Here is a 21,485-nt window from a genome sequence, read left to right as displayed (position 1 = left end):
TCTCTCATTTTCTCTCTCTCTCTCATTTTCTCTCTCTCTCTCTCTCTCTCTCTCTCTCTCTCTCTCTCTCTCTCTCTCTCTCTCTCTCTCTCTCTCTCTCTCTCTCTCTCTCTCTCTCTCTCTCTCTCTCTCTCTCTCTCTCTCTCTCTCTCTCTCTCTCTCTCTCTCTCTCTCTCTCTCTCTCTCTCTCTCTCTCTCTCTCTCTCGTACTCTCCAAATCTCTCTCTCTCTCTCTCTCTCTCTCTCTCTCTCTCTCTCTCTCTCTCTCTCTCTCTCTCTCTCTCTCTCTCTCTCTCTCTCTCTGTCCTTCCATCAGGCTCTACATTCATATTTTTTTCATAGTTTACAACAACAACATGAGTCTAGGGGCATAAAAGTTGGATCCCTCGCGCCGGAATTTTTAACTTTTTTACATATTGTCCAAAAAAGAGAAAGAGTAACGCAATTGGAATGGGAATCCTCCTAAAACGCGAACTGATTTACGCATTTAATATAAAGGCGCCGAAATTGAAAGTGAGAGAGATATGGGTGACCGGAAATAAAGGTAGGGCAGTATGTATGTAGGTGTGTATGTATGTGTGTATATATGTGTTTGTGTAAGGTGGGCGGGTGGTCGTTTTGATGGGGGGGGGGGCGTGGGGGGAAGTGTGAGGGGGTGTGGAAGATGAAATTGAGCCGAAACGGAAACAGAAATAAGGAAGAAAAGAGGTGTAGGGACAAAGATGGGGATTTAAAAGGAGGAATGGCATGATAAATGGGGAATGAACAAAGGAATGGTAGCAAAGACATGTGTGACCAGAAACAAATGTAGGACAGTATGTATGTGTGTCCATGTGTGTGTGTGTGGATCAATATATGTATGTCCGTATGTATGTGTGGGTGTGTGTGGGTGTATGGGAGACGAAATTGATCAGAAATGGGAACAAGAGTAAGAGATAAAAGGTGAATGGGGACGAAGGTGTGGATTATAATGAGGAATGGGAAGAAAATGAGGAATAGATATGGAATGGGGCAAAGGATGGGAGTAAAATGAGAGATGGAAAGGGAATTGGGAGAAAAAAGGAATGGGGACAAAAGTTCCGACTGAAATGAGGAATGGGAAGAAATGTGGGGCATAAACAAGGAATTGGAGGAAAGTGGAAGAATACTGAATAATAGGAACAAAGGTGGAGAATAATGAGGAATGGGAATAAAGGTATAATAATAATAATATATAATAATGGGAAGTGACTAAGGCAAGTGGAAAATAAACGCTGAATGATAACAAAGATTAGGAATAAACGCGTACTGGGATAAAATGGGGGAATATACAGTGAAGGTGTGAGTGGGAAAAAATGAGGATTGGAAAGTGTATATAAAGGGAATAAATGGAAGAAATAACTAAGGAAAAACAAATAAAGGAAAAAAATATGGAAACGATAAAAATAAAATTTGTAAAGTACAGAGAGGAGGAAAAATGGATAGAAACAGTACAGAAGAGAGAGAGAGAGAGAGAGAGAGAGAGAGAGAGAGAGAGAGAGAGAGAGAGAGAGAGAGAGAGAGAGAGAGAGAGAGAGAGAGAGAGAGAGAGAGAGAGAGAGAGAGAGAGAGAGAAGTATATGTGAATTTATATGAAAGATAAAATGATAAAGTATGACCAAATTAATGAGCAAAGAATGGATAATGGATATAAAACTAATGAGGAATGATAGAAAATAATGAGGAATAAGAATATACAAATAATGGGAAAATTCAGATACTGGAGAACACAAATAGAGAAGAACAAATGACTGATTCAATACGAGATGAATGACGATAAAACAAATGAGCAGTTAAGTAAAAGAATGAGAAATATTAAGGTGAGAAATATGTATACTGTAAATGCTAATAAATGGGAAAAAAATAATGAAAGGGGAAATATATGATAAATAGTTAAAGACAAAGGAAGGTTGATAGATAAAGCGTATGATGAAAAACAAGAAGTAAGGTATTTAGAATGCAGGTATAAATTATATGAACGCTACGTGTTTGAAGAAAGGGGGAAGGAAACAGAGATGGATAACAAAACAGATTAATGAGTAAATAAATGATAAAGAATGATAAAAAAACATAACGAGAAATGATGAAAAAGAAAACATGAATTGGAGGGTATGTGAAAATGAAAGCACGTGAGAAAACAAAAAAAAAAACCTAAAGTAATGAAGAGATAAATGATAAAAGAATAAGGAACAAATGAAAAGTAATAGAAAAAGTGGAGATAAATGAAAAAAAGATGACGGAGCTAAATAATATTAATCGAAAACGAGGTAATAAACGATAAAGGAATAAGAAAAACATGAAAAATAGTAGAAAGCGAGGAAATAAACAATAAATGAATAAAAATGAATAATAAAAAACGAGGAAATAAACGATAAATGAATAAAAAACATGAATAATAATAGAAAACGAGGAAATAAACGAAAAATGAATAAGAAAAACATGAAAAATAGTAGAAAACGAGGTAATAAACGACAAATAAATAAAAAAACATGAATTACAGTAGAAAGCGAGGAAATAAACGACAAATGAATAAAAAAACATGAATTACAAAAGAAAACGAGGAAATAAACGACAAACGGATAAGAAACATGAACAACAGCAGCAGATGAAGAAAAAACACGATAGATGAATGTAGAAAAAATGAAGAGTAGTAAAAAAAATATGAAACGACTTTTAAAAGATATATCAAAGAAAATCTACAACTAATTATCTTAAGGAAATAATGCTAGCGTGTGAATAAAATCTAAACACAAGAGGAACAGAAAACGGATAAACAAACAAAAGTGAAGGGCGCATAAACCGTGTAAACAACAACAACATATAAACAAAGGGAGATTCAACGGATAAACAAACAAAAGTGAAGGGCGCGTAAACCGTGTAAACAACAACATGTAAACAATGGGAGATTCAACGGATAAACAAACAAAAGTGAAGGGCGCGTAAACCGTGTAAACAACAACATGTAAACAAAGGAACATTCAACGGATAAACAAACAAAAGTGAAGGGCGCATAAACCATGTAAACAACAACAACATATAAACAAAGGGAGATTCAACGGATAAACAAACAAAAGTGAAGGGCGCATAAACCATGTAAACAACAACAACATATAAACAAAGGGAGATTCAACGGATAAACAAACAAAAGTGAAGGGCGCATAAACCATGTAAACAACAACAACATATAAACAAAGGGAGATTCAACGGATAAACAAACAAAAGTGAAGGGCGCATAAACCATGTAAACAACAACAACATATAAACAAAGGGAGATTCAACGGATAAACAAACAAAAGTGAAGGGCGCATAAACCATGTAAACAACAACAACATGTAAAGAAAGGAACATTTAACGGATAAACAAACAAAAGTGAAGGGCGCATAAACCATGTAAACAACAACAACATATAAACAAAGGGAGATTCAACGGATAAACAAACAAAAGTGAAGGGCGCATAAACCATGTAAACAACAACAACATATAAACAAAGGGAGATTCAACGGATAAACAAACAAAAGTGAAGGGCGCATAAACCATGTAAACAACAACAACATATAAACAAAGGGACATTCAACGTATAAACAAACAAAAGTGAAGGGCGCATAAACCATGTAAACAACAACATATAAACAAAGGGACATTAAACTGATAAACAAACAAAAGTGAAGGGCGCATAAACAGTATAAACAAAAAACAAACAAACAAACAAACAAAGGGACATTAAACGAATACACAAACAAAAGCAAATGGATCACAAGACTGATAAACAATAAACAAACAAAGGGTATAAAAACAAATAGACAAAACAAAGGGAATATTAAACGGAGAAACAAACATTTAAACAAAGGAAGCATAAAACAGGTAAACAAAACATATAAACAAAGAGAGCAAAAAAACGGATAAACAAACAAACAATAAACAAACAAAGGGAGCACAAAACGGATAAACAAGAAACAAACAAACAAACAAACAAAGGGAAGCAAAAACAAACAAACAACATATAGAGGAAGCAACAAACAGGTAATCAAAACATAAAAACAAAGGAAGCATAAAGCGGATAAACAGACAAAAAAAAACAAAGGGTGCACAAAACGGATAAACAAAAAAGCAAACAAACAAACGAAGGGGAACAAAAAACAAACAAACAAAACATATAGAGGAAGCATGAAACTGGTAAACAAGACAAACAATGAGAGCATAAAACGGATAAACAGAGAAAACAAACAAACAAAGGAAGCACAAACGGATAAACAACAAACAAACAAACAACGAAAAGTAAAACAAACAAAGAAAACAAAGAAAGGAAACAAAAAAACAACAAAGAAAACAAAGCAAGGAAACAAAAAAACAACAACTAGATAAAGAGGCAGCAAAAAACACAAACACACAAATGGAAATGAAAATGATAAAAACAACAACAGCAAAAACACGACACCAGAAGACCAAATAACTAATAAACGAGATAATTATGACCCAATAAAAGGAAAAAAAAAGAAATATAGAGCTACGAAAACAAAGCGGAGAAAGGAAACACCCAAAGGAATAATGGACGCGGGGGAAATGGACTGTAAGAAGAGATGAGTGAAGAAGAAACGGAAAAACGAGAAGGAAGATAAGAAAGAAGAGAGGCAAACAAAGGTAAAAAAAGGACGCAAAAATACAACACATTAACATAATAATTGCATCGGGCGAAAGAAAGAGAAAGAAAGAAAGGTAAAAAAAGGAGTAACGAAAGGAAATGAAGAGTAATGAAACAGAGAGAGAGAGAGAGAGAGAGAGAGAGAGAGAGAGAGAGAGAGAGAGAGAGAGAGAGAGAGAGAGAGAGAGAGAGAGAGAGAGAGAGAGAGAGAGAGAGAGAGAGAGAGAGAGAGAGAGAGTAAAACATAAAAAAATGAATATTCCATTACAGGAGAATAAAAACCACACACACACACACACACACACACACACACACACACACACACACACACACACACACAGAAAAAGGAGAGAACGAAAAAAAAAAGCAAAAAACAACACAACAAAAAAAGGAGAGAACTTGACAGGAAGATATTTAGCGAGAAATAAATAGACATAACATAAATAAAGGAAGGAGAAAGAAAACAGAGGAAGGGAGGGAAAAAAAGGAGGGAAAAAAGAGAGAAAACTATGAGTTCCTTTGTTAGTGCAGCTGATGTGAGAGGGAGAGCCGCGCCCCGCCCTCTCACTTCTCTCCCTGGACATGGCGAGGGAGAGGGAGGGAGAGGGAGGAGAGAAAGGAGAGTGGGAGGGAAGAGGGATGGGAGAGGGGAGAGGGAAGAGGGGAGGAAGAGTGGGAAGGGAGAGGAGAGGGAGGGGGAGAAGGAGTAGGGTTGTATGAGAGAGGAGAGAAGGGGAGGGAAAGGATTAGAAAAAGGGGAAAGTACGGAAAAAAGGAAAGAATGGGAGAAAAAGAAGGGATGAAAGGTTTAGAGAGAGAGAGAGAGAGAGAAGAAAAGCGTGAAATGCGATAAAGAAGAGTGAAAAGCTGAAGGGCCAGGAAGGGGAAGAGGTGAGAATAAAAGGTGGAGTGAAATGAAGAAAAGAAGAGAGGAAAAAGTAAGGTAAGAGAACTATAAAGGAAGGGAGGACAATGAGGAAACAATAAGGAAGAAAGAGAAAAGAGGCGGAATTGTGCGGGGTATAATATAATAATTTGTCTGTGTGTGTGTGTGTGTGTGTGTGTGTGTGTGTGTGTGTGTGTGTGTGTTGTTGTGTGTGTGTGTGGTTGTGTGTGTGTGTGTGTGTGTGTGTGTGTGCGACAGGCTCGTGATCGACAACCTCACAAGTGACAGATCTTTGGGTACGTATGAAACCTCACACACACACACACACACACACACACACACACACACACACACACACACACACACACACACACGAGAGGTGGGATACTGCCCCCGACCGACACCCCGTGCCTATTCACCGCTGGGTAGACAGTACACATGTATTTAAGAAGAGTGCCCGTGTCCATCTCCATTCCACCCGGGAATCGAACTCATAATCTTTCCGTTGTTAGACAAACGCCCTAACCACTCTGTGTTTGTGTGTGTGTGTGTGTGTGTGTGTGTGTGTGTGTGTGTGTGTGAGATATATATATATATATATATATATATATATATATATATATATATATATATATATATATATATATATATATATATATATATATATATGGGTAGGCGGTGGCTGAGTGGTTAGCGTGCAGGCCTGCATTCACCGCGTGCTGGAAGACGCGGGTTCGAATCCCCACGCTACCACCTGGGAATTTTCCGTCACCGCCGAGTGGCCTCAGACTACCCACATGCTGTCTTGAAGACCACCCATCAACCCGGACTCTAAAATAAACCGTCCAAGTGAATCAAGAATGAGTTCCGGGGGGCAGCATGAGCCAAGAATTAATGGCGCCACTATAAAAATTGTCTGCGCCATGACGGGCTTGGGCCGACCACCAGGCCCCTGAAGAAAGCCTACCGGCGCTATAAGCGAACACGTATATATATATATATATATATATATATATATATATATATATATATATATATATATATATATATATAGAGAGAGAGAGAGAGAGAGAGAGATTAACCTATACAAAAGCCATGGGGGAATAAGAACACCAAATCAGTTTTACATGTTTCCTTCCTTTCCCTCCCTTTCTTTTTCTTTCTTTATCTTTCCTTCCTTTCCTTCCCTCTCTTTCTCTTTCTTTATCTTTCCTTCCTTTCTCTCCCTTCTCTTCATTGTGCTTTGCTTTACCTTACCTTAGTATTCCTTTTTTTCTCTTTGTCTTCCCTTCCTTTCCCATCCCTTCCTTTCCCTTTCCTTATTTGTCTTCTCTTCTCTTCTCTTTCCTTTCTTTTTCTTTCTGTCCTTTAGTCTCTCTTACCTGCTCCATCCCCTTGCCTTCTTTGCCTCACATTTATTTTCTTAACTCCTCTGCCAATATCTTCTTTCTTTCCTGTCGCTCTCCTTCCTTACCCGCTTCCCCTCCTTCCCACTTCATTCGGAACTTACTTTCCCTTCCCTGACTTATCTTTACGTTCTCTTCCCAATACCTATGATTAAACAACTCTCTACTTGCCTTTTTGTATCTTCACTTTCTTTCTTTCTTTCTGCCTCTTACCCCTATCATTCCTTTCCTTCCTTATATTCTTATTTTTCTTTTCCTACATTACCTCCACTTCCCTTTCAGATGCCAATACTACCTTACTTCTACCTTCCTTTCCTTAATTATCTTACCATACACTCCTCTCCCGCCCTTATCTCTCCTTCCATGACAGCCTTCTCTCCTTCCCTCAGCCTCCCCTTCAATACCAACGTTCTCATCACCTTTTTATTCTCATCTACCCTTTTTTCTCTCGCCTTCCCCTAATAACCTCCACCGTCCCTTTTTTGTAGCCTTCCCCTTTTGTAGCCCTCCTACACTCCCACTTAATTTTCTCCCCCTAATTCCTCACATATTATCACCCCCCTCCTGTAACTGCCACTCTCCCCCCATTCCCTTTCTTCCCCCACTTCTCGTATCACTCCCTCCCTCCTTCCCTCCATTACTTTCTGCTTTCTCTTCCTTCCTCTCACATCCTCATCCCACCTCTTATTTCACACTCACCCTTCCCCCCCTTATCCCTTTCTCCCTCTTCTTACGTTTCTTTTCTCTTCCCTTCCCTCCCTGTCCTCAGATCTCATGTTCTTCCTCTCCTTTCTTTCTTCAACTCTTACTTTCTCCTTCCTTCACCTTCCATAGCTTCCCATAGCCTTCCCTCATTGCTCTTATAGCTCTCTTCCTCTCCTTATTCCTTCCTTCCTCATCCCTTGCCCTCCTTCCCTCCCTCCCCTAACCAATCCCTCCCTCCTTCCCCTACCACGTTCACTCCCTTCCCTTTCTCCTTGGCTCTTAGTACTTCCTCCTTTCTCTCCCTTTACTTATCCTTCTCTTCCTTCTTTTCCTTCACCAGTCCATCCCTCCTCCCTTCGTTGTCCCATGCAAGGTAAGCCTCTGTGGTCGCGCAGGAGGAATCGAATCTTGGGGTCACCATCAGTAGTGACCTGAAACATACAAACCACTGTAAACAAAGCCATACCATGCTCGGATTTACAGTGAGAAACATCAAATGCAAGTCGCTGGGAGTATTTTTAGCTTTATATAACTCGATCCTTACTCCTCCCTCCAACTAATCCCACCATTCTTCCTTCCTACATGCTGCCTCCGCCCTTTCCTAACTGGTACTCCTTCTGTTCCCTCTCAGTAACTACGTCTCTATCCCTCCCTCCCCATACCAATCCCTAGCTCCCTTTTCCATTAACTAATCCCACCACCCCTTCTCCCTACGCTCTGCCTCCACCCTTTCTACTTCTTAGCCCTTCCTCCATTCCCTCTCCTTCCATCCCTCCCCCCCTCCCCCTTCGTCTGTGAATAAGTAATGGTCGCGAGGAACAGAACCGCGAAGAACATTACGTCGCCGTCTGTGCCACGTCGCCGCCGCCTGGTAATGACCCCGATTTTGGCCGCCGAGAAATTAACTTTTGCTCCCCGACAAAAAAAAAAAGAAAAAAGAGCATGAGAAAAAATATTGAGTGTTTCTACAGGGAAAAAATATGAAATGAAAATGGCAAGAAAAAGGATTGTGTGTGTAAGGAAGAAACGGATTAATGAGGCCAAAGAAGGAGATTACCTGTATAATGGGAAAACAATGAACGAATGATGCAAAAATACATAGACTGATTGTGTTAGGAAAAAGTAGTGAATGAACGGGGTAAAACCAGACTGGATGTGTCAAGAGAACAGATGATAAATAAATAAAGAATTAATGGAGGAGGCAAGGAAAAATAGTGATTAAGTGTATGAGAGAGAAAAAAAATAGTAGAAGAATGGGGCAAAGAAAATAGATTGATTGAATAAGACAAAAAAATGTAAGGAAAAATAATTAATGAAAATAAAAAGGTTGATTGTATAGGAGAAAAAAATTGTGAGTGATGCAAAAAATAGCAAATGGATAAATGAGACGAAAGGAGAGAGGATGAGAAAGAAAAAAAGATAAAACGAATGATGATGACAAATCGATACAGAAGGACAGCACATAAAGAAGAGCTAATGAACGAACGAACGCGAAATTAAAAAAAAAGAAAAAAAAGAAGGATTGGGAGAATACATAGACAGCGACAGGAAGAATACATAAAGAAAAGAGAAAGAAAGGAACACAGGAGAGAGGAATGTATACTTTTACTTCTCGAGAATGAAAAGACAAAAAAAAGAAAGAAAGACTGAAAGAACGTATGAAAAGAAAGAAAAAAATACGAAAAATACAGACAAAGTGATGCACAGAGAACAAGAAAAAAAAAGAATAAAAGAAGGAAGAAAGGAGGAGAAAAAGGACTGAAAAATTAATGAATATAGAAAGAAAAATATTGAAATGAAGAAATGAAAGCATGAAAAGAAAAAAAAAGAAAGACTGAAAAACGAAAAATACAGACAATCAAAGTAATACACAGATAACAAGAAAAACAAACGAACAATATGAATAAAAGAAGGAAGAAAGGAGGAGAAAAGAGGACTGAAAAATTAATGAATATAGAAAGAAAAATATTGAAAAGAAGAAAATAAATAATACAACCCCCCCAAAAAAAGAAGAAAATAGTAAACAAATGTATGAACACGACAGGGATGGCAATGGAAAGAGACAAAATAGAGAAATAAAGAAAACGGAGGACAGGAACAAGCGAGAATAAGGCGTATAAAAAAAGAAGCAGTTAGTTAATAATTTATGTTCGCGTTAAACTTAAACCTTTAGAGGTGTGTGGATTTAATTAATGAAAGTGTAATGAAGTATTTGTATAATGTAATGTGGAGGTTAATAATACTGTAAAGCTGTTCGCGTTAAACTTAAACCTTTAGAGGTGTGTGGATTTAATTAATGAAAGTGTAATGAAGTATTTTTATTATGTACTGTGGAGGTTAATAATACTGTGATTTTAACGACAGAGTCACAGACAGACAAGGAGACAGAGGCAGACAGACATACAAAGTGATAGAGAAATAGAAATAGGCAGACGGAGATACAGACAAACAGGCTAATAAACATATATACTGAGACGCAGACAATAGTACAGACGGACAGACAAAAATAGACGTACAGAAAAAGACAGGCAGATAGATCATGAGAGGCAGACAGACAGACGGAGTAACGTGTAGAGTCAGACAGATAGATATGGAGAGATAGATAGACATGAATAGATAGATAGACAGATAGATAGAAAGATAGAGATAGATATATAGATAAATAGAGAGAGAGAGAGAGAGAGAGAGATAGTAAAAAGTAGGGAGTAGGAAAACAAAGCCCAGCATACCTTTGTTAGCCCCAGGCAGCACAGCAGTACACGCAGAGCAGACGTGATACAGAAAACTAAGGTGTGGTTTGGCGCGGAATGTTTCAGCGCGGCACAAAGGAATCGCCGCGCTGGACGGAAATTAAACCATTACTGATACTACAAGGGACTCCGAGACCACAACAAGCGTGCCCTGCTCCCCTTCACCACCATCAAAACCATTGCCATTCTCAGCACCACCTCCCCCCCCAGATGATGGAAAAGGAAATGTAATACATAACAGGAAGTGTGACAAGAGAGGTAGGGAACAGGATTGGACTGGTCTGAGTTTCCATTCACTGCGGAGTACGAAGCAAGATTGCGTTGATGTAAAGTTTCCATTGACTGAAAATATAAAGGAAAGGAAAAGTACTAAATTGGTTTTAAAAAATCCATTATAGTCGAAATACGAAAGCGAGGTAGTAGTGAATTCATTCAATACTTTCATCAACCGCAGAAATAGCAAAGTACGGAATTTGTCGAAAAAGCTTCCATTAACTGTAGAAGTAATTAAACGTAAAGATATAATTCGTTGTAGAAATAGATAAACAAAATACTAGCGATTTCAACTGAAAAACTGTAGAAATAATGACTAAAGATTAAATGTAAAACTAGTTGATGTAGGTCACCATTCATCATATGAAATATGAAACTAGATTGATTATTAAATTATAATAGTTTCTGTTTGAAGGACGAATGACGAAACAAGGCTTGGTGTATATATAACTTACATTCTTCGAGGACGTAAGAAAACACTGAACATATAAAATAAAATTTCTGTTCATCGAGGCAGAACTTGCGAAACTGAATAATTGACTTGCTCCCTTACAAAGAGATGTCCGTTATTACCAACTCAAACACTAACGACAACCTTTAAACTTTTTCACCTCGTCAAATTATATATACTTCGTTCGCTTTCAATTACTTTTCCTTGAAAATTTCCTCACAGTCATATTACTCTAACAGAGAAAATTATTATATTGGACTAAACGATTGACTAGCACACATATTCCAAGCTCTCCCGCACTAAGACAAATACATAATTTATCACTAGCTTTTAAAACCGCCGCAGCTTCTAAACAGTTTTCGCCTTCTTTGAATTGAACATGCTTCCAATTACCTTTTTCGAGGTATACTTGTACCCTACTCGACAAACAGAGAAAATTATGGATGAAGCATGAGAGTGGTTCACAGAAAGCTCGTAGGGAGCAGAATCTGACTGATACTGTTGCAACTGATTTGAGGGGGTTGGCACCGGAAAGGAAAGCTTGCAATATGGGCGTAGATATAAAGCTTCCATTCACTACGAGGTTGTATTTGATTTGAATGTAGAACTGAATAAATGTGATTAGAAAAAAAAACCTCCAGTCACTTCAAAGCTACCTCTGACTGATGGTGACATTAATGGTAGTGATGGTAATGGTGATTGCGGTAGTGGTGGTAAGGGTGGTACTAGTGGTGGTTAGAACAATGAAGGAGAGGGTGATAGTGATGGTAGAGGTGCTGATGGTGGTGTTGGTAGAGGTGGGTTAGTGTCGTTGGTGGCAGTGATGATGACGATGGTGGTAGGGTTTTGATGATGATAGTGACAACGGTGAGTTATAGTGATTTTGATGTTTGTTTTGGTGATGGTGAAAATGATGGATGTGATGACGATAGTGTTGTTGTTAGTTGTGGTGGTGGTATTGATGGTGATGATGGTGATAGTGATATTAGTAGAAGTGATGATGATGATGATGAAGGGAAAGGTGGTAGAGATGCAAGTGACAGTGGTGGTGGAAATGATGAATGTGATGGCGATAGTACCAGCGGTATTGATGATGTGGTGTTGGTTACAGTGATATTAGTGGGAATGTTGATGATGAAGAGAAAGGTGAACGTGAGACTAGTGGCATGCAGTGGTGGTGACAGTGAGGGAAGACAACGATGATGAATATGATAATGAGGCTTTTGAGAGTGGCGGTGGTGGTGGTGTTTGCAGTCTCTCGCAGCTTCACTAACCTTTGCCCTGCACCTCATCTCACCTTTTTGCTGGTCCAGGAAATCGACACTCGTTCTAGGATTGAATGCGTAATGTAACTGAGCCTACACGGAGGGATGGCGGTGGTGGTGGTGGTGGTGGTGGTGATGTAGTGCGAACTTGGAAATGAGGTGATGTTGCATTGCTATCTGTGTGAAAATTCTTGTCCCTTAGTGTTCAGCCAGGGGAGAGAGAGAGAGAGAGAGAGAGAGAGAGAGAGAGAGAGAGAGAGAGAGAGAGAGAGAGAGAGTTTTATCTTTTTTTTTTTTACGTTTCCGCCTATGGTGCCGGTAAACTTTTTTTTCTGGCCCAGCCCGTTTTTTTTTTTTTTACAGCAAAGGAGATAGTTCAAGGGCGTAAAGAAAAATAAAAAAAGCCCGCAGGCAACTGTTTATAGTGGCGTCATCTTTCTTGGCTCATGCTGCCCCCCGGAGCTCACCATTGACCATTTCTTTTAGAGAGAGAATCTTAGGTTGGTATTATAAGACACTTTCGCTTCTCACATCATCTATTTATAAAGGTTAAAGAAGGGGCCAGTAGGGTTCTAATGAGTGTTTCTTCAGGTTCATGGTACAGAAGAAGGGTCAAACTACCACCAGGGTCATAAAACTACTCCTGGAAATGCCCACAACTTCTACGAAAGCCTTGTCAAATATGTGTTCTTGGGCGGCGAAATGTCTTGTAATACGACCCTTTAGAGTCCGGGTTGACAGATGGTCTTTTGGACAGCATGTGGGTAGTTTTAGGCCACTCACTGATGACTGAAAAATCCCTGCTTGTAGCACAGGGCGGGACGCGAACCCGCGTCCTCCTGAACAGGTCGCCGTCGCGCTAACCACTCAACCACCGCCTCCTCATAGTAGAATCATAATTTGTCTTTTTCTTCCTCTATTTTTTATGTACAAAGTTAAGTGTAGATTCGAATGATTTTTATTGTTTATGTTTTTTATGGTATAGATAGAATGAGAGAGAGAGAGAGAGAGAGAGAGAGAGATAGAGAGAGAGAGAGAGAGAGAGAGAGAGAGAGAGAGAGAGAGAGAGAGAGAGAGAGAGAGAGAGAGAGAGAGAGAGAGAGAGAGAGAGAGAGAGAGAGAGAGAGAGAGAGAGAGAGAGAGAGAGAGAGAGAGAGAGAGAGAGAGAGAGAGAGAGAGAGAGAGAGAGAGAGAGAGAGAGAGAGAGAGAGAGAGAGAGAGAGAGAGAGAGAGAGAGAGAGAGAGAGATCCCCCGACACACACAGCTGAAATAATAGCTAACTAGCACAATGGGTATTTCCACCTTTCCTTTTAGTTCAAACAGAGTGTGGCTAATCCCAATCAACGATGCAAAAACAACAATTATGAAAAAAAACGAAACAAAAAATAAATAGAAAACGAGAACACAAAAAACGTCAAACTGACCCCCTGTCTCTCTCTCTCTGATAAAAAAAAAATATATAAATGCCATAGTGAGCGAATATCAAACACACTTCAAGGGAAAAATATAAAAAGGAAAGAAAATATAGTTGAACTATGAATAAAAGATAGATAGTGAATTTCTCTCTCTCTCTCTCTCTCTCTCTCGTTGTCTCCGAAAAAAACAAAAAATGCAAAACATAATAATACAAACGGATCAGAAACACTAAAAAATAAACAAAAAATAAATAAAAAAAAAGGAGTGATAACTGACAAAAACGTACACACACACACACACACACACACACACACACACACACACACACACACACACACACACACACACACACACACACACGAAAGAATAAACAAACAAACAAACAAACTCACAAGCAATGAAAAAAAAAATGGAAGCAGATAGAAGAGAAAAAGAAACTGAAAAAAAAACATACACAAACGAGCGCGTATGAAAAAGCGAGTATATTTTGGAGGAGGAAATAAGAAAAAATAAATGATTCCCTATATTTTTCAAGTGGTTGGCACGCACAAAGATGAAAGGACCGCCTCGCCTCTCTTAGCGAAGGCTGCTGGGGCCGCGCTGCCTTCAGGGGGTTTATTTGGCAGTGAACATCAAGGCAGCTTCGCGCCCTTATGGCTTATCGATTTTTCACTTTCTTCACTTTTTGTTTTTACAGTGAAGGACGCAGCTCAAGGGCACACACATAAGAAGCCCCGCCAATCGCTGCAAATAAAAAAAAGAAAAAATAGATTCTCGGAACGGAGTGCCAAATTTGGTTATGCTGTATTGCTCTCTATGATATGAGGGAGAGGGGTCTGTATGTCAATATGGCAGGTGATCAAGACAGGTGGAGGCGGCTTATCAAGAACGTAAAACTGAAGAAGAAAAAAAATATTGGTCTCTCTGATTATATTCTTCATGTTCATTGTAATCATATTTTCTGTTGTAATTTTTCTTTATGTTTTGAGGTGTTTATTCTCATGTATCTTCTTTTCTTACCATTGAAAGCGATGAAAGAATGAAGACACTGATTAACTCTCGCATTAGGAAGGGACTTTCGAGAGTATAGGGATGCGCTGGAGTAGTAAATCTTGTGTAGCGAGGGCGAGGCTGCAAAGGGTGGGGTAGGGGAGAGATTGAGGAATCCAGTTCACTAGTTCAAAATATCAGTAAGCATGAAAACAAAAATAAATTACAGCCCGTGCCGATGATTTACTCTGCATTACTCAACACTTTTTAACGAAAGACCCTCACAACAGGAATTATACAACTCACGCCTAGACGCTACAGAACGATTAACTATCATTTCTAAATGGGGCAAAAGGAACTTGTCCTTCAGTGCTTTAAAAACGCATTTCTCCACATAACACACTTGACGACTCGACGCAATCTTTTGATAACACACAGCTGACCCCTTCTACACTAACATTTTCGGTTCGTTCTTAACTCAGAATATGAACTGGAAACTTCATATCTCATCTCTTGATAAATCAGCTTCCTCGAAGTTAGGCGTTCTGTATCATAACTGGTTTTCCCCCTCCCACATGCAATCCATATACAAGGACCTTGTCTGCCCTGATATGAAGTATGCATTTCATGTTGGTGGAGAGGGGGTAGTTACACACACACAGCCCCTTTAGAGAGTGTCAAAGGGTTTTGTCCTCGTCAGTTTTCCTTTTCACATTAACTTGTAAATTCCCTCTTAAATTCCACCGCAATGTTGCATCTCTTTCTATCATTTATCGCTGTTTTCATGCTAACCGTTCATCTGAACTTGCTAACTGCTTGCCTGCACCACTCCTGCCGCTTCGCTGCACACGAATTTTTACTCTAGCTCACCTGTATACCACCCAAAGCCTTTATGCAAGAGTTGACCATCATTTTCGTTATTTTATCCCGTTCTTTATTTCTTCCTGCCTACGACTTGAACCCCTTCAAGAGGGGAGTATCAAGACATTTCCGTAATCCAATTTGAAATTTGAATTTGGATATCCATATACTTTTTACTTATGGGATGCACCGACACGGAGGATTTTTTTTCGGTACCTGTTCAAGCTGAGATATTGGGGTGAAACTTTAGAGTTAGAAGACAGATAGCAATATTTAATTCTCTCTGAAAGAAAGAACGTGTTATAATTGTTAATACTCGGATTTGTAGAAAATGTCCGGCATAAGGGTGAGCATGTCCTGTCCTGTGCGGAGTGTGCGCGAGCTGTGGCGGAAAGCGGTTGGCTGCCTTTAAGATCAGAAAGCATGGAAATAGTGATAAAAAGCAGCCATGGAAGCAGCTTTGAATTGAAACTGAAAAACGGCACAATCGTTGATTATTTTATTATTATTTTCTTTTAATTTTATCATAAATTGTCGGTTTGTTTTGTTTTGTTTTGTGTGTACTTCTATTTATGATTAATGTGTGTAAGGAAATAAAAAAAAGTGAATATCTATGGGTCCTAACAAAGTTTACTTTCTACCGACAGGTCACGTGACTGGAATGCACGACCGTGATTGGCCGTGACGTGACCACCCGCAGCATGACGTCACTTCCTCCCCCGTGGCGACTCGGCGTCACTCTCCTCGCCACGATAGTGTTGTTTGGTAGGCAAACTGTTGTTATTGTTTACACTACTACTACTACTACTACTTCACTACTACTACTACTACTACTACTACTACTACTACTACTACTACTACTATTACCACTACTACTGCTACTATTACTACTTCTTCTTCTTCTTCTACTACTACTACTACTACTACTACTACTACTACTATTGACGATTGTTAAGGTCATATAGTATACCATTCGGGTGGGGAATGCTTGAGGTCTTTGTTTTCATATCAGGCAATTCCACTTTCATATTTCTTCATCAGCCGCGTAAGTGATAATGGTTCAGTTGAGTGTGAACTGTTTTGCTCAGGTGTCCACAGGCATGACCTGCACCGATGGTCACGAATGTTGTGTCACTTCTGGTGGACTGACAGATCTTGAGCATCATTAGCTTCCCTCCTAGTCTCGGTATGGCTTGTTTGCAGATCATTAATGTCTAGTTTCGGAAAATAAATTGTGTGTGTGGGGGGGGGGGGGTGCGTGGGTGTGTGTGTGTGGGGGGGGGGTGCACGGTGGGGGAGACTCAGCCAGACGCGCCCACTAGTTTCCTCTTTTCCCTTGCATAAAGAATGTAAATGCTTCTGTACGCGGCAAGGCTCACACAGTTTTGTCAGATTTGCTCGCATTATTTGTCATTTTTCCTCTTCCTGTCTTCACGCTGCATTATTTTCTTCTTTCCTTTCGCCCCTCTTTCCCTTTTTTCTCTCTCCCATCTTATTTTTCTTTCCACCCCTCCTTCATTTCCTTCTATTTGTCTTTTCCTTTATCATATTCTCTCTCTCTCTCTCTCTCTCTCTCTCTCTCTCTCTCTCTCTCTCTCTCTCTCTCTCTCTCTCTCTCTCTCTCTCTCTCTCTCTCTCTCTCTCTCTCTCTCTCTCTCTCTCTCTCTCTCTCTCTCTCTCTCTCTCTCTCTCTCTCTCTCTCTCTCTCTCTCTCTCTCTCTCTCTCTCTCTCTCTCTCTCTCTCTGCTTTCTCTTTCTCTCTCTCTCTCTCTCTCTCTCTCTCTCTCTCTCTCTCCTCTCTCTCTATCTCTCTCTCTCTCTCTCTCTCTCTCTCTCTATCTCTCTCTCTCTCTCCTCTCTCTCTCTCTCTCTCTCTTTCTTTTTTCTCATTACTCTCTTCTTTCTGTCCATTAAATATTTTATTTTTTTCCTTGCACTTCTTCCTCTACCTCATCTCATCTACCTCCACTTTTTGTCTTATTTATTCCGTTTTCCCTCCCTTCCCCTTCCTCTATCATCTCTTCTCCCTTAATTTTAACTAACCGCAATGTTGCCTCTCTTTCTATTTTCTACCGATATTTCCATGCTGCCTGCTCTTCTGAATTTGCTTATTGCATGTCCCCCCCCCCCCCCTCCCGCTGCCCCGCTGCATTCGAATTTCTACTTTTTTTTACCCCTATACAGGAGTAAAGCAGCATCTTCATACTTTTATTCCTTCCGCTGTTATACTCTGGAACAGCCTTCCTTTGTCTGTATTTCCTCCTGCCTAGGACTTGACCTCTTTCAAGAAAGGAGTGTCAAGACAACTTTTCTCACTGAAGTTGACCTCTCTTTTGGCCTCATATTCTGGTTACTGTTATTAGAGCAGCGCCTAGCGGGCTGTTTTGTTGATTATTTTATTTAATTTCCCTTGTCCTGTCACGTCTCTTTTTTCCCGTTCAAGCTTTTCTCCCTCCCGTCTCTCTTCCTCCATTTCTTTTCTGATACATTCCTCCTTTCCTCCCTCCTCTCCCTTCTTCATCCGTTTACCCCTTTCTCCCTCTCCTGCTCTCCTCACACTCTCTCTTCTCCCCTGCTTTCTTTCTTTTCCTTCAGTACTCTCTTCCTTATCTTTCCTTGCAAGCCTTTCTTTCTCGCCCTCTTCTCTTGTATCCACCCGTCCTTCTCTTCCTTTATTCATTTCTCACTTCCTTCACTCCTCTTCCTCTATCATCACTCTACCCTTTTCTTCTCTCCCTCTGCTCCTCCCCCTCTCCCTCTTCGCCTCTTTAGCTCATTCCTGCCGTAACTTTGAGAAGGAGAAAGAAACATGTGAATTACACCATTAATAAAAACTTTGCGTCGAAATAGTTTTTGTTCAAGAGAGTGAATTGTAGTGAATAGCTTGCCTGAGATTAATTGTGCGAGAGGAGGGGGAGGAGGAGGAGGAGGAGGAGGAGGAGGAGGAGGAGGAGGAGGAGGTTATGGAGGGAAAGGCGGAGGCGTAAGAGAAAAAGGAGTAGGAGGAGGAGGAGGAGGAGGAAGGATGAACAATAATAATAATAATAATGATAATAATAACTATAATAATAATAATAATAATAATAAAATAATAATAATAATGCTAATAATAATAATAATAATAATAATAATAATAATAATAATAATAATAATAATAATAATAATAATAATAATAATAATAATAATAATAATAATAATAATAATAATAATAATAATAATAATAATAATAATAATAATAATAATAATAATAATAATAATAATAATAATAATAATAATAATAATAACAATAAAAATAATGATGATGATATGATAATGATAATAATAATGATAATGATAATAATAATAATAATGATAATAATAATAATAATAATAATAATAATAATAATAATAATAATAATAATAATAATAATAATAATAATAATAATAATAATAATAATAATAATAATAATAATAATAATAATAATAATAATAATAATTACAATATTAATGATAATAATAATATGCTGCTTCTACTGCTGCTGCTGATGATGATGAGGCAGAGCAGTAATCATTATAACAATAATGAATAAAAATAATATTGATAATAATATTAGTAATAAATCAAAATATATGAAAAACCAAGGAGTGGGAGGACAAGGACGAAGACGGGGAGGGGAAGGAGATGGAAAAGGAGGAGAAGGAAGACAGGGAGAAGGGGAAGAAGGAGAAATTCAAGTTCTCGTAGTTTGGAAGATCATATTATATTGTAACTTGCGCTTCATTTCATCATTACTCTAAACTTGAGGCCGCTGAGCGTTACAACTAACTCGATTATTTCCGGCGAAGTGGTTTACATATTTAAAACTTTTCTGAGGTACATTGACGCTGCGGAATGCATTTGGAATCAAGTATCAGGATACCTTTGGAAGAGCGGAGGATCATCGTTAGCATCGTCCTTAGTCTAGTTTTAAATGCAGCAGAACTTCATGGTCATTTATGTTGTGATTTTGTTTTGCTCTACGTTTGCATCCTACATCTAAGAATATAAACTTAGGGAATGTTTTCTTTTTGTATTTTAGTTTATATTCACCGGTTCTAAATCAAAGGATACACATACAGCCATACACAAGGTCCGTTACCCATATCACAAGCTTTCCTTTGTAATCAGTTTTAACACCTGTTACTCCTCCAGATTCCGTCGCGGCAGTGAACCGCACCTGCAGGTTAATGGCGGCATCCTACACATAAATTTTCTCGGTTAATAATAGTATGGCGTAAGTCTGCTCAAAAATTGTTATATGGAGTGCATTATGTTAAATTTTACGACGGGGAAAACCGGTTTAGAAGCTGCCGTTACTTGGAATACTACAAAGAGAGAAAAAAAAACTGAAGGTGCCGCTGTTTATTCAGTAAATGAGAGGTCAGAATGCGGCTGTGAGATTACAAAGGGCAAAATATATACAGCTGTGTCACTAAAAAAGGAAAATTTTGTTGTTAGTGTAATGGTTTTGAGCGTTCTCTTGTAATATTAATTATCACACACTCATGATTAAATATTTCGAAACGTACGTTTTTGACGCACAGAATTTATGGAACGGTGTAGAAGAAAGACAAATGAAAAAGAGGAGGAGGAAGAGCAGGAAGAATAGGAAGGGAGAGGGATGATGATGATGAGGAGGAGGAAGAGGAAGTGGAGGAGGAGGAGGAGGAGGGGGAGGAAGAAGAAGAGGAGGAGGAGGAGGAGGAGGAGGAGGAAGAAGAAGAGGAGGAGGAGGAGGAGGAGGAGGAAGAGGAAGAGAAGGAGGAGGGGGAGGATACCGAAACCACACAAAAAAAACCCACAATCAAACCCAGAATATTATTTTCATCACCACAAACACCACCACAACAACAACTACATCACCACCATCCTCACCACCTCCACCGCCACCAGCATCCCCTGTCAGTCGTCACTTCATTAAGACACCTCTCCTCACCTGTCCTCGCCCCTCACCTCACCTCAGCTCCCCTTCCTGCTTGCTAACACACCTGCTTTACCCCATCATTTGCATCTGTTTCTCTCATCAAGGCTGTCCTCTCTCCTACGATCGCGCACAATGCCTCCTGATGCTGTCTCGGGATCTCTATGGATGCTGCTGTTCCTTCTCTGCATCCTCCTCCTTTTCTTACTCTTCGTCTTCTCTTCACCTTCTCGTTCTTGATCGTTCTGTGTTTTCTTCTTCTTTCTGTTTATTTCGCCCCGATTTATTTATTTTTTCTCTTCGTTTATATTATTTCACTCTTTTTTATTTATTTTTTTTATTTTTTCCTCCTCCTCTTTTCGTATATCTAGTCTTTCCTTTACCTCATGCTGTTGTTCTATCTCTCTGTTCTTCGTCCTGTTCTTCTTTTTCTTTTTTTCTTTTCCTCCTCCTCCTCCTCCTCCTCCTCCTCCTCCTCCTCCTCCTTCTCCTCCTCCTCGTTTTAGTCTTCCTAATCCTCTTCTCCGTATGCGGGTGAAGTGTTTTCACCTCAGGGAACTAGACGCCACTGCCTTGCATAGTCTCAGGTCACCCTTGGACAAGGGGACAAGGTGTAATACCTGATCTGTCTCCCGTGCCAGGGTCATGGTGAAGCCTCTGGGCAGCAGCAGTGGTGGATTGGACTGCAGGCAGACGATCTCTTTATGAGACAATGGCTGGAGTTCCAGGGTTCCTAGTTAGCTGGACCGTGCCTAATTATTTAGGCCTGCGGTGTAGAGGAGTGTGGCGACCTCTACACTAAAAAGCCTCCCTGGGAACCAGTTGTCAGTGTGAACTTCCCGTCCCTCCCCTCTAACGACGGAACTCCCATCCCTATTCTGCAT

At 39.4% G+C, this 21,485-nt stretch overlaps 1 protein-coding gene across 1 annotated transcript in view; it reads left to right on the top strand.

Moving 5' to 3' along the window:
* LOC126997936 (uncharacterized) overlaps positions 1-21,485 on the top strand; it is a 119,199-nt gene that overhangs the window by 68,008 nt on the left and 29,706 nt on the right. The window contains exon 2 of the mRNA XM_050859189.1: positions 16,309-16,426. Coding sequence (XP_050715146.1) covers positions 16,363-16,426 — 64 coding nt within the window. The 5' untranslated portion in view covers positions 16,309-16,362. The remainder of the gene's footprint in view (positions 1-16,308; positions 16,427-21,485) is intronic.

This window comes from Eriocheir sinensis, chromosome 13, assembly GCF_024679095.1.
Source record: "Eriocheir sinensis breed Jianghai 21 chromosome 13, ASM2467909v1, whole genome shotgun sequence".
In the NCBI taxonomy this organism is placed as follows: domain Eukaryota; kingdom Metazoa; phylum Arthropoda; class Malacostraca; order Decapoda; family Varunidae; genus Eriocheir; species Eriocheir sinensis.
The sequence above is the reverse complement of the archived record's forward strand: the minus strand, read 5'-3'. Positions and strand labels throughout refer to the sequence as shown.